The 13,301-nt window shown below is 43.4% G+C and overlaps 1 protein-coding gene across 7 annotated transcripts in view; it reads right to left on the bottom strand.

Annotated features, from left to right (window-relative positions):
- ZCWPW1 (zinc finger CW-type and PWWP domain containing 1) overlaps window positions 1–13,301 on the bottom strand; it is a 33,314-nt gene that overhangs the window by 9,395 nt on the left and 10,618 nt on the right. For 4 of the 7 annotated variants that reach the window (XM_082712870.1, XM_082712869.1, XM_082712872.1 and 1 more), the window contains 8 exons: window positions 13,003–13,125; window positions 5,829–5,945; window positions 4,971–5,091; window positions 4,267–4,342; window positions 3,537–3,641; window positions 2,505–2,588; window positions 1,815–1,881; window positions 1,292–1,395 (listed from right to left, as the gene is read on the bottom strand). In XM_082712870.1, the coding sequence (XP_082568996.1) occupies window positions 1,292–1,395; window positions 1,815–1,881; window positions 2,505–2,588; window positions 3,537–3,641; window positions 4,267–4,342; window positions 4,971–5,091; window positions 5,829–5,945; window positions 13,003–13,125 (797 nt within the window). The remainder of the gene's footprint in view (window positions 1–1,291; window positions 1,396–1,814; window positions 1,882–2,504; window positions 2,589–3,536; window positions 3,642–4,266; window positions 4,343–4,970; window positions 5,092–5,828; window positions 5,946–13,002; window positions 13,126–13,301) is intronic. The other 3 variants (XM_082712871.1, XM_082712874.1, XM_082712873.1) reach the window with 3 other exon arrangements.

Raw genomic sequence — 13,301 nt, forward strand, 5'->3', positions numbered from 1 at the left:
TCTCACAAAAACCTGTATGCAGCTGTTCATAGCAGCTTTATTCATAATTGTCCAAATTTGGAAGTAACGAAGATGTCTTTCAGTAAGTGAATGGATAAATAAATATGGCACATCCAGAAAATGGAAAAATTCAGAGGAAAAAAAAAAAGATACAAGCTATCCAACCATGAAAAGTCACAAAGGAAACTTAAATGTATATTTCTCAGAAACCAGTCTGAAAAGCATATACATGCATGATTCCAACCGTATGACGTTCTTGAGAGGACAAAACTACTGAAACAATAAAAAGATCAGGTGTTGTCAGGGGTGGCAGGGAGAGGGGTGAATAGGTAGAGCACACAGGATTTTTAGGGCTGTGAAAATATTCTGTATGATGCTACAGTGATATACACATATTGTCTATATTTGTCCAAATCCACAGAATATAACAACTCCAAGACTGAACTCTAATGTAAACAATGGACTTCGGGTGATTACAATGTGCCAGTGTAGGTTCATCAACAAACAGACACACCACTCTGCAGGGAGTGTTGATAATGGGAAAGGCTATGCATGGGTGCAGGCAGGAGGCATACGGGAACTCACTGTACTTTTCTCTCAATTTTGCTGGGAACCTAAAACCACCCTTTAAAAAAGTCTTTTTAAGTACTTTTTAAAAATCTGTATTTCAGGCTCAGGCGCCTGGGTGGCTCAGTGGGTTAAAGCATCCAATTCTTGGTTTTGGCTCAGGTCACGATCTCAGGGTCATGAGATCAAGTCCTGCATTGGGCTTGCACTCAGCAGGGGGTCTGCTTGGGATTCTCTCTCCCTCTCTTTCTGCCCCTCTGTCCCACACACACACAGTCTCTCTTTCTCTCAAATAAAGAAATCTTTAAAAAAAATTTTTTTTTAATCTATATTTCATATGTTTAAAAAAAAAGCATAAGGAGGCAAGTGAATGAATATTAAGCCATTTAAGATTAAGATTAAGGGTCCACACAAGGGAAGACAGACAGTGAAGAGAGGCAAACTGCTATTCTCTGAAATGGCTCCAAGAAGAAGCAAACCACTACATTAAGATCTGAGATGATCATCAAGAAATAAGTTCCTGGAAATGTGAGATATTAGAGTAACTGAGGAAAGAAGAGAGTCGCCTTCCCTGAAGACCCCTGAGAGATAAGACCAGCTAGTGAGCGCCACCCTAAGGTAGGCACAGGATGGTTCCCTACTAAATAGAAACCCGTGCCAACCAGATGTCCTACAGGAATCTCCTAAAAGCCCATCCTCAAGATCAAATCTTGATCAATCTTACTTTTTTCTCTTCCTCCTCCTCCAACTCCTCCGCCTCCAACTCTGAATCTTCCTCTTCTTTCCCCTGGCAGGAATCTGGGCTGCTAGCCCCAGAGAGCCTTAAGTCTAGAACAGGAATAGGAAGGAAAAGCTAAAGAACGGATCCAATAAATTAGATGATGAGTTAAAAGTGCTAATCCCGGAGAAGCAGTCTTCTAACTCTGCCTTTCACGTCCCAGTGGTCTTTTTTCCATAAAACATGGCCCTAGAGTATCACAGCTCCACCTTTTCCAAAGTCCCATCACTCTTCAACACGCACCCTCCCTCCCCACTCCCTTTTTCCCTCCATTCCTCTTCCCCCATCCACCCCACCCTGGACACTCGGTCAATGGCATTCATGGACAGCTTCCTATTAGAGAATCCAGAACTAGGTGGATGACATTGGATACAAAATAAAGGTTCAGTTGCTGCCCTCATGAAGGACCTCCCTCTCTGTGGCCTCTCCTCCCCTCCCTCTCTAGTCCTCATCCTCCTACTGATCCTACCTTTTCCTTCCCCACTTCTGTCAGATCCATTATATCGGCTCCGGAAACCAAACAAATTAACCCGTTCCTAAGGGAACCAAGAAATAAAAGCATCAACCACTATCTCCCGGGGATGATTTTTGCCCTCTGCCTTTAAGACTTTAGTTATGGACTTTATATTCATATTCTATACCATTTTTATCTGAAGTTTGTGTTCTGTTTATCTCAATTTCTGTGAAGATCGACTATATAATATATTTTAATATTATCTTTACATTATTTTTATATTATGTTATATAATTATATGCTATATTATTATAATCTCTTTTTTCCACTTTTTTAAAGAATTCAGTCTGTCATTCTCCACCACACCCCCAAAGGCAGAATTTGAGGATAAACACTGACCCTGCATAAAAGAGAGGTTAAGACACATTCATCTGAGATCTAAAGTTAAATAGGGAGCTAGGATGCCTCCTACTACAAAATGTCTCTCTGTGGGATGAGAGAGGATCCTATTTGTCCAAGGGTAGGGGAAAGAATAAGTGATTTAAGGAGTCAAGGGAATCTGACCTGGGAAGCAAAGACTAATTCTAAGACTAAGACTGGATGATGGGGAAAGACAAGCCACTTTTCTGTAGTACAGAGTATATGGTTTGCTTTGTGTCCCAAGTCCCAAAGTGGAGCAGGTGTGTGGTCTGAACGTTCTCCCACCTGAATACTGATCTGTTCTGCCTCTTGAGCCATCATCAGGGCTGCTCCCAGTTTCTGGTTGCAGTCCTTGTTCCTGCACTTTTTCTGAAACAGAAGATTAAAGTCAATGATGAATATTAAAGAAGTGACTCCAACATACTTCCACTCACCAGACAGGATCTTTAAACATGTTTATTTCCAGTTCCTGGTATTGATACGATACTCCTATTCTTAATATTTTGCGCTTAGAGACATAATCTCCCTTTATTTCCCCATAACAAACCTGTTATCAATTGCTAGCAATACAGTCAACCAATATTTTGGCGTCCTCTCCACAGTAAATCCCATGTACATTTGGAGAGGCAAGATTAAAGGAGCTCAAGTGATTCCACTGTTAAGCTTCTCATAAACTTCTTCAAATCCAGATGCTTGGTTTAATACTGCCTGATTTTTTAAGGCCCCCAGAGGGGCCGGACCTATGCTCATTTTAAAGGCTGGTTGAAACCAAAGAGCTTATAGGCAGGAAACATTATTTAGTTCATTCATTGGTTCTCAACCAGGGGAGGTTTTTGCCTCCCAGAAGATATTTGGTGATGTCTAGAAACAGTTTTTTATGGTGGTCACAACTGAGGCCAGGGGCAGGAGTATCCCTTGGCTAGATGCCAGAAGAGCCCAGGGATGCTGTTAAACATGCTAAAATATATAAGACAGGCCTCCACAACAAAGAATTATGGTACCAAGACTGAGAAATCCTGAGTTGGTATGTGCTCTCATTTCCACCACACCTGACTGGACTAAACTGTAGAAAACTGCCCTCTTGAGGAAGACTCCCTGCCTGCAGGCAAGGAAGGAGACTAAGAAAAATCTTTATCCTGTTGCAACAATAGTAGAAAATAGAGTCCCTCGTGAATAACTTCACCCTTGCACACTTGATCAGACGTGGGACTTTCTCCCAACATAGCTTCCCCTGGGAGAAAATCAGGTTAAATAAAGGTTAAATAAAGGACAGATCCAGTTTTCAGATTCCCTGTATTACCACCAAGGGTTGCTTACCATTCTGGCTAGCTCCAGGGACAGCTCCTGGAAGTTCTTCAGCATGTTGACTGGGATCCAGGCACGAGAGACTGTTTCTCCAAAAAATGTCACGTGGTATTTAGACTAAAATTTAAAAAAAAAAAAAAAATTGGTTTTCTTATGGCCTCTAGTCCTTCTCCTTGCTTTGGGCCTCTAGCCAGAAAAGGTGGTGGAAGAACTGAGGATTCATAAAAGGAAGGAGGTGCTGGTCCTCCTCTGATGCCATGAACCTGACCCAACTAGTCCACCTCAGTCTGCTGCTTCCAGCCTGACCTCAGAAACCCTAACCAAAGCACATTTATCAGAACCACAAATGTCCTAGTGATGGTTAAATATTTATTTTTTTATAAAGATTTTTATTTATTTGACAGAGAGAGACACAGCGAGAGAGGGAACACAAGCAGGGGGAGTAGGTGACGGAGAAGCAGGCTCCCCGCTGAGCAGGGAGCCTGATGCAGGGCTCGATCCCAGGACCCTGGGATCATGATCTGAGCCATAAGGCAGACGCTTAACAACTGAGCCCAGCAGGCACCCTAATGGTTAAATATTTAATTAGATACAAGTTTATTTCTACATGTGGGTAGTTATTTCTGTTTTTGTCACTCTAAGTAAGTGTCTATTTCTGCTGATGTCTGCTGGCTATGTCTAACTCTGTACACCTGATAGGACGGATTTGCTCATTACTCTGGCCTGAGCCAGGAAAACTCACCGGCAGGGAATCAAGATGAGAAGCAAAAAGAAAATATTCCCCCAGGTCAGGATCAGATTCTACCATGCCTGGCCACCTGGAGAAGACACTCAGGTTTAGGAATATAAGAGGAACGGTTTAGAAGAACACAGCACAAACTCAACAATACATATGTATAGAAAGGGGAAATAGATTTTGAAAAAAAAAAAAAAAAAAAAAGGACTCTCAAAGATGGACATCACCCCCTTGTGGATCTCCCTGAATAGTCTACCAAATGACTAAAGTGACCTCTATCGTGTACAAAGAAGCTCAAAGTCTTCCTAGTAAGAATAGGCCTTCCATCAACCCTGAGGAAAAAAATCTTCTGATTAGGGACATCTCTAAAGAAGAAACTCTCCTACACTTCGTCATTCTCTCTACTTTATATACCTGTCATATCTCAATGTTTAAACAACGACTTAAAGCCACCTTCCTTTTTCTACCTACTCAGAGTAGAATTGGTAGCCTTTTTTTCTAGGGAGATACCACCTCCACTGTGAAACCTCTAGAAAATGCATTCTTTCAAACCCACCAGGGCTTGGTACTTTCTCTCTCCCTTCATCCCATGTTCTTTCTAAGGCAGGTCTCATCTGCGTTAAAAGTGCTCTCCATTTCCTTCCCTCTCTGCTTGAATCTACCACTTCCAAGTTCATGAAGGGTTCTCTGACTGTGCCATTGTGCCCTACCAGGGGTAACCATATTGCTTGGCCCAGATGATGGATCCTGGGATGTAGGAGGCATAGGCGACATCGCTCTCACGCCCTGTCCAGGACTCCTCCGGGATGTCACAGCGATTATACCTCGAGTCTGGCAAAAGAGAGAAGGAATGAAGGGAAGGAAAAAGAACCCCATCGGGGAAAAATCTGGATGGGCAGGAGAGAGGACAGGAATGTGCAGCAGGTGGGGATCAAAAGGGCATCTGGGAGACGGGCCTGGTGGGAGGCAGGCATGGAGGAAGAACAAAGACCCCTGGAGGAAAGGCAACTAGAGCTAGAGGAGGAGTGCTGCCTCCTTGTACTTTACAGAGATCCCAAACTTCTGCCTATATCCCATATTCCCTCACCCTGCTTCCATCTACATAACATCATGACGGTCCTTTCTCTGAGACTCTGTAATCTCATCTGTAAGACTAATTGGGCTGGGCTAGATCATCATAATCTCTTCCAAGTGGTTTCAAACATTCACTCTCATTTGCTTTCCCCCCATATGCCCCATATTCCTTCTTATCCACCCACCCAATACCAACAATCTAATCAAGACCAACCGGGTCAGACTAGTACTGAAGAATGGGGAATTCACTCGGAATCTACATTTAGATCCCAGTCCATTCCCACAACATAACTCTACAGGGTGTCTGCTTCTAGCCCATTATGCCATATTCATCTTGATACGACAGGATGATCGCTTCCTCTCTCCCAAACACTACAGAGACCCCTAGAATTATAACTACATCTATGACATCTTTAATCTAAGGGATACATACAGAGAAAGGGGAAGAACCACTAAAAACTAAAAAGAAGAAAAAAATCTCCAGTCCTTTCTACCTGTATTCTGGTCACAGGACCAATTATCTGGAAGCACTGAGGGGTCAACGTTCCCACAAAGCCGCCTCCACTTCTCACAGTTTGGGGAAGAACATTGGACCCAGACAAGACATTGACCTGCAAGGAGAAAAAAAAAACAAAACTGAAATGAAACAAAGATATGCCCTTCCTTCTTCAGTCCAACTAAAATCAATGTATCTTCAAAATCGCGTGGCCTTAGGAATCAACTAGTCTAGTCCTAGATTTGTAAGTGGGAAAACTAAGCTCAGAGAAGATAATCGACTTGCCGAAGATCAGTCTAAATTGGTGGCAGAGTGAAATTCGGGCCCCTGGTCTCACACATCTATCTTTCTCCTGTACCAAACTATTAATCTCTCCTTCCCCCAAGGAGAAAAGGAGCGTTTTCTGTATTGACAGTTCTTAAAAAGTCTGGCCAACATCTTTCTGGCTAGTGCCTCATTCTCTGCTGGCCTGTCACTACTGAAAAGTTCTTTTGAAGGGCTAACCAGCTTGTGTACAACATCCAGAGTTCCAATGTGAATCCCAGCTGATTTATCCGTCACCAAATCACCACGTTGTAGTCTTTGGGACCAAAAGCCATGAGTTTAACCCCTTCCAAAACACAGAGATAAGCCTACCAACTCAACCAACTATTCACTTCAGGCCTTGCTCAGAGGCCAAGCATTCCTTTCATCCGTTAACTTCCAAACCCTTATCCCCAGCTTTCTTTATCCCAACATCTACTAAATTGACTCAATGCCCCTCAAAGGCTCTCCTCTCTCCGTCCTAAATTCCTCCACTATGTTCTGTGGAATTCTAGACAAGAGCAACAAAAAGTCCACATATCTTCAACTTCTTCTCTGAACATCCATCTCCTTTTCAAATCCTGGTGACGCACTAATGACAATGCCCCTACCCAACCCCACCCACCCACAGCCCTCAACGTGGAGTCTCTTCCCTCTCTCACACCCCAGGCCAGAAAGTGGGGTCAGCATCATCCTTACTCATCACCACTTCCAGACCATTACGATCCTCCTTCCTATAAAAAATAAAAAATTAAAAAAAAAAAACCCTTCCTTCCTTGAGATCCATGTCATGGGATTATACTGCCCTCTCATCCCCCTTGAAAAGATGCTGGCATCTGGTTTAGCCTTCTCCTCCTCTCCACCTCCTGCCCCCATTCCAGATGACTACTGTTCTCACAGGGGTACCTCAAAGAAGCACTCCATTCTCTGAGTTCCTTGACCTTTTCCTCCAGGCTACCTCAGCGATGCACTTCACTTCCATGATGCACTCCCCTCCTGCACGCCCCACTCAGTCATCCGTGGTGACCTCACACACCCCGGAACCACTTGTCCAAGCACCCCTCCCTGATAAAAATGCCCCATCCTTCCGCCTCACTTGCTCAAAGGCTGCTAAGGAACTTTCATTTTATCTAGATCACCAGTCCACTGGCCCCTAATTTCTACCCAGTCTAGTAGTGACCTCCTTTCTTCACCATACTTACTCAGGACTGACTCCTGAGGTTCAACTCCCTTGTCCTCTGTTCTTCTTCCCACCCAGCTGGCCAAACACAACCCTGAGTGAACACATTCTACCTTTCCTGTGCCTACATTCATTCAACTGAGCATTGCTAGGGAAATGTCACATTACCAGGCACATGGGTCTACACCATACCATCACAATTAATAATATCAACCAATAAGTCTCTCCAGTAAGTTCGCTTGCCCTCTGTCAAGTTTTACCTTCCATGCCTAAGCATAAGGGATGTCTTCCATCAGCCCTCAGAGAAGCAGCTGACTTACCTTTGGGTCCTTTCAAAGTAGCTCATACTATGTATCACATTCTGAATTATTTTATTTTGAAGAAAAAAGTACTGGTTGGGAATGATACATTAGTCTGAAAAGACAGCTGTAGAGCCTGGAACACGCATGTGTGTGTGGCACCACAGCAGCCACCGTGGGCCTCTGAGACCCATGCCTCCACTGCTGCTGGTGAGTGACAGGCAGTGAGTGACAGGCAGCCAGGTCACCTGGGGCCTCCCTTCTTCCATGCTGAACTCCTGAGCAGCCCATGGCTGCCACCACCCCCAACCCACGATGGTGAGAACACCCAGCCCAAACAGATCTTTATCTTCTGCCTCAGCAACCAGAGAGAGTTGAACAAGGACCGAAAGAAAAAGACTATGATTTGGAGTTAGAGGTGAATACTGCTGGGCAATTCACAGAGAGGCCCTGCGGACCTGGCTCAGGCATAGACCTCCTGTGAAGGTACCCACCAAGCCAGCCCTGCCTCTGGGCTGATGGACATGGTGTCAGGACTCTGCACTGGCCCAGCGGGCCCAGGTATGCTAGAACCTTCTGTGCTGGCTTCTTTTTTTTTTTTTTAAGATTTTATTTATTTATTTGACAGAGAGAGAGATCACAAGTAGGCAGAGAGGCAGGCAGAGAGAGAGAGAGAGAGGGAAGCAGGCTCCCTGCTGAGCAGAGAGCCCAATGTGGGACTTGATCCCAGGACCCTGAGATCATGACCTGAGCTGAAGGCAGCAGCCTATTCCACTGAGCCACCCAGGCACCCTGTACTGGCTTCTTACCAGGGTTTTCTTCTGGTCACTATGTACTGGGCATCATGTGTCCTTGATATGATAATATACAATCTGGAAACTTTGTATACATAAAAACAGAACAATACCATCCAAAAAAGCCAGAACAAACCAAAACAAAACAAAAAGAGCTGCCAATAATAGTTTTTTTATGTTTACAGGGGAGATCAAGAAAGACTACAAAAAAGAAGGGGAGAAGAGGCCAGGGACCCTAAAAATAAACACAGATCAATAAAATAAATGGTTGGTGTGAAAATAATGAATACTCATGAGCAAATGAATTGGGGAAAAGTCATCCTAATGATGTAGAATTAGGTGTTTATGTGGCTTGGGATAAAATTTCCAATGACAGCAACACATAGTTCTTTCAAGTTTCCTTTCCAAACAACTTAGAAGAGAGGATGATGTGCTCCAGAAGGCTAAGGCTCATGACATAGCTCTATAATAATGCAGACTCACAGATACCCTAAGAGCATTTCAGTGGACACCCGTTTCCTTGGGTTCTATGATTCTCCCTCCTCCCATTTCTCCCTCACCCCCTCTTTCTGGCAGCTTCCTCCTCCTTCTCCACTCAGTCTCCAAATGTTGGGGTTCCAAAGCCCAGTCATGGGCCTTCACTCCTATGCTACACTTTCTCCTAAGACAAGCTCACGCATTCCTACAGGTTTGAGACCCATCTCCACACCCAACCATACACAGATGTATAATACTTCCGACTTTTGTTCTGAGCTCCAGATTCCCACAGCCACCTCGCTCTTCGACATCACCATTTGGACGTCTCACAAAGATCTCAAACCTAACAGGCCCAAACCCAAATGCTTGATCTTATCCCATAAATGTGGTCTTCCTCCACTTTTCCCCACCTTCTCTCATGTAACTGCTCAAACCAGAAACCAATCATCTTTAACATACTCTCGCCTCTCTCTCACACAATATCCAATTCATTACCAAGTTCTGACAAGTTCACCTCTAAAACATATCGTAAAACCATCCACTTTTGTTTCCACTTTCATCATCCTCATCCAAGCCACCGAAGTACTAATCCTAGGACTCACTCGTCTACTCTTGTCCCTACATACTTCATTCTCCAATGAATCACCAAAGGGAGTCTTTTAAAACATTAATTTGATGACATCACTCCCCTGGGGAGGACTTGTCTGTGGCTTCCCACTGCATGGAGGATAAAATCTTCACTTTGTACATTCATCCAGATCCACTTTCCTGCCTTGCTTCCCCTTGCTCTCTGAACTCCAATCACGATCCTTTTAATGCCTGGATTATACCAAACTGTACTCTCCCTAAACTCTTTCTCCTACTCCTGCTCCTCCTTCAGATTTAAGCTCAACGGCCATCTACCTACAGGCAGCTGCATTCCCTGACTGGCCCAGTCTTGATTAGGTCTCCCTTATTTCCTGCGATGACACTCTATCCTTTTCCCTCACTTCACACAAACGAACTGTATTTATTAGATACTTCCCTTTCTCTTTCCTACTTCAGGAGGACTCACCTGTCCCTGGCAACTGGCAGAAACAGGAAGACCAGTCGTTTATAGCCAGAGGCTTACACATTCATGACAATCACAATTCAACTCAACTGCCTAAAAGGAGTGGATTTTCCATTTCCCAGGGAAAATCCAATCCTTCCCTAATACCAAGAGGTGAGGGAGATGGACCACCACCACCCAGACCACCCAACTGCCCACAGGAGACTTACACTTCCAGCTCCTTATGTTACCATGTCATTATAACAAGAGAAGTTTATTGCTTTGGACTATCCTGTGTGATGTCTACAGTTTTCTTTTTCTTTTTTTTTTTTCTTTTTCAGAGTTTTCTTTCAAGTATGTACAAGTCCGTTTTTGATGCAAGCCTGTTTTCTCCAATTGTTAACTGTATTTATTTTCAAAAATTTAAACATACTAACATATCATTTAATCTCTTTTATTTCTCATTCTAAAATTTCCCAAAATTGGGGTTCCTGAGTGGTTCAGTTGTTATCTGTCTTCGGCTCAGGTCATGATCCCAGGGTCCTGAGATAGAGCCCCGCATCGGCCTCCCTGCTCAGCAGGAAGTCTGCTTCTCCCTCTCCCACTCCTCCTGCTTGTGTTCCCTCTCTCTCTGTCTTTCTCTGTCTGTCAAATAAATAAAATCTTTTAAAAATCATTTAATAGGGGCGCCTGGGTGGCTCAGTCGGTTAAGTGGCTGCCTTCAGCTCAGGTCGTGATCCCAGGGTCATGGGATTGAGCTCCACATCGGGCTCCCTGCTCAGTGGAGAGCCTGCTTCTCCCTCTCCCTCTGCCCGCTGCTCTGCCTACTTGTGCTATCTCTCTGTCAAATAAATAAATAAATAAATTTTTAAAAAAATAATAGTGATAAAATAAAATTTCCCCAAATTACCATGGTTATAACTTATAGTTCTTTATTACCTAATACACTAAAACCATGAGTTCTATGAAAGAAAGGATTATCTAATTTGTTCACCACTGTATTTCTAATACCTAGCACGCTGCCTGGAATAGAACATAAGGCATTAATAACTATGGTTAAGGGACGCCTGGGTGGCTCAGTTGGTTAAGCAGCTGCCTTCGGCTCAGGTCATGATCCCAGCGTCCTGGGATCGAGTCCCACATTGGGCTCCTTGCTCCGCAGGGAGCCTGCTTCTCCCTCTGACTCTGCCTGCCACTCTGCCTGTGCTCGCTCTTGCTCTCTCTCTCTCTCTGACAAATAAATAAATAAATTCTTAAAAAAAAAAAAAACCTATGGTTAAAAGAATAAATAAATCTATATCCATGCTTTATCTTCCTTCCTTCTAATCTCAAAGGCTAAAGTGTCCTTTCTAAGAGTAAGGCCTGTGGCTCTCTTCTCATTCCCTTCAATTTCTCCTTTTTCTTTCTTTCTTTTTTTTTTTTTTTTTTAAAGTAGGCTCCATGCCCAGAGTGGAGCCCAACACAGGGCTTCAACTCACAACCCTGAGATCGAGACCTGAGCTAAAATCAAGAGTTGGATGCTTAATCCACTGAGCCATCCAGTCACCCCAACCTCTCCTTCTTCATAAACAATTTTCCTTTGGCATATACATACGCTAAGGACACACAGGTCAAGTCTCTTTCTTTTAAAAGAAAGTTAAAAAAAAAAAAGAAAAAGAAAAAGAAAAACCTTCCCTCAACTCTATCCACTCCCCTCTATTTACCATTTTCTTTATTCTGGTTTTCACATCTCAACTAATTGAAAAAGTACTTATTCTTCAACTAACTAAACTGGCAATTCAGCCTCACCAACCCATATGGGTGGTCTAGTCAAGACCCTAGTAATGTCCTAATTATAATATCACTGAGCATTTTCAAATCTTTATCCTCTTTGATGTGTCTGTAGCAGCACTGGACAAGGATAAACACTCCTTCTTTCTTGAAATTCTCTCCTCCCCTGGCTTCTGTGATGTCATATTCTCCTAGACTTCCTTCTACCTCCAAAAGTTTTCTCTTAGTTCTTCATTTTCTCCCCATGCAGCTCATTCTCTGCTCAAGCCCAAACGTTATGTTCCACCTAAAAATTATGGGGTTTCTCCCTGTCACTTTTCTCTTTGCACTCCATGTCTTCATCTTAGAATTCATCCAGATTCCCAAACCTGTATTCCTGGCCCAGACCTCTTTCTCGGATGCTAAAGCTCATCACAGACCCCCCTAACTTGTCCAAAGCTGAATTCACCATCTGAAATGTGCTCTTTCTTCTATAGCCTCCATTTCAAATGATGGTTCTTTCAGCCACTCAGGTCAGAAAACAGGATCATCCTGAAGACTTCACTCTTCCTCACCTCCCAGATCTAATTGGTAACCATATCCTACTGATCTTTCCTCCTAAAAATCCCAACTTTGTCTCTTCCTCTTCACTGCTACTGTCTATCTTCCTCCCTTGGATCACTATTTCTACGGGTCTAGTTGTGTGGCAGGGTGAGCTTTCTAAAATACTAAATCTTACCAAGTTTTCCCTATTTAATGCCAGTGGTTCCTCTTTACTTTTAAAATAAAATTCAGATTCCTTAGCCTGATATGTAAAACCCTTTATGATCTGGCCCTTACATGCCTCTAGCCTTATCTCCCCCTACAACTTCCTACCCCCACACACACACACCCAAAAGCTACAACAATTAGCTCTCCTCCATAACTCTGCCAATAAATATCACTCTGACTCCCAACCCCACCTCAGTTCACCTGACTAAATTATAATTCTGACATATGGCTCAAACAGTATCTTTTCATGGAAACTTTTCCAGATCTACTCCCGACTTGCAGCTTTCTTGTTTGCCTTCCGACAGGCGTAGAACAATTTCTTCTGAGTTCATTCAGCACCTCCTCAAATTCCTGGTATACAGTAAGCACCCAACAACTACGGATTATATGGCTGAATAACTGAATTAATGAAATCTTTCTCTTCCACAGTGGATATCCCTGACAAGTAGCTGTGAGAGTTAAATTACAGTCTTTGCAGAAGTTCCTGCAGCAAACTAATCCTTGCCTCTCTCCATCTCTATCTTCGATTTTCAAGCCCAGGTATGTTTTCCAAATCATGATGAGCTCACCAAAACCACTGCCTTCTCCCTTTTGTTGGTTCCTGGTCTTAGAATCATCTTGAACTGGTTTTTTCAGTTGGTCCTTCTGTCTCTGCTCGTGTGTACTTTGGGCCTTTTCCATTTTGTCATCTTCTGGGAAGACAAAACAAAACACTGTAGGGGAGGGAGATGAGGACAATCTCTGTAGATAGTAAGGGCCGGTGAAATAATGGAAAAGGAATCATAGCCTGATAGTTTCAAGTCCTGGGCTGAAGATTCTCTGCCTGCCCACCATCCCATTCCCTGATTCCATGCCATAGGTTCTTGAG

This window comes from Mustela nivalis (genome assembly GCF_964662115.1).
Source record: "Mustela nivalis genome assembly, chromosome: 19".
Lineage (NCBI taxonomy): Eukaryota > Metazoa > Chordata > Mammalia > Carnivora > Mustelidae > Mustela > Mustela nivalis.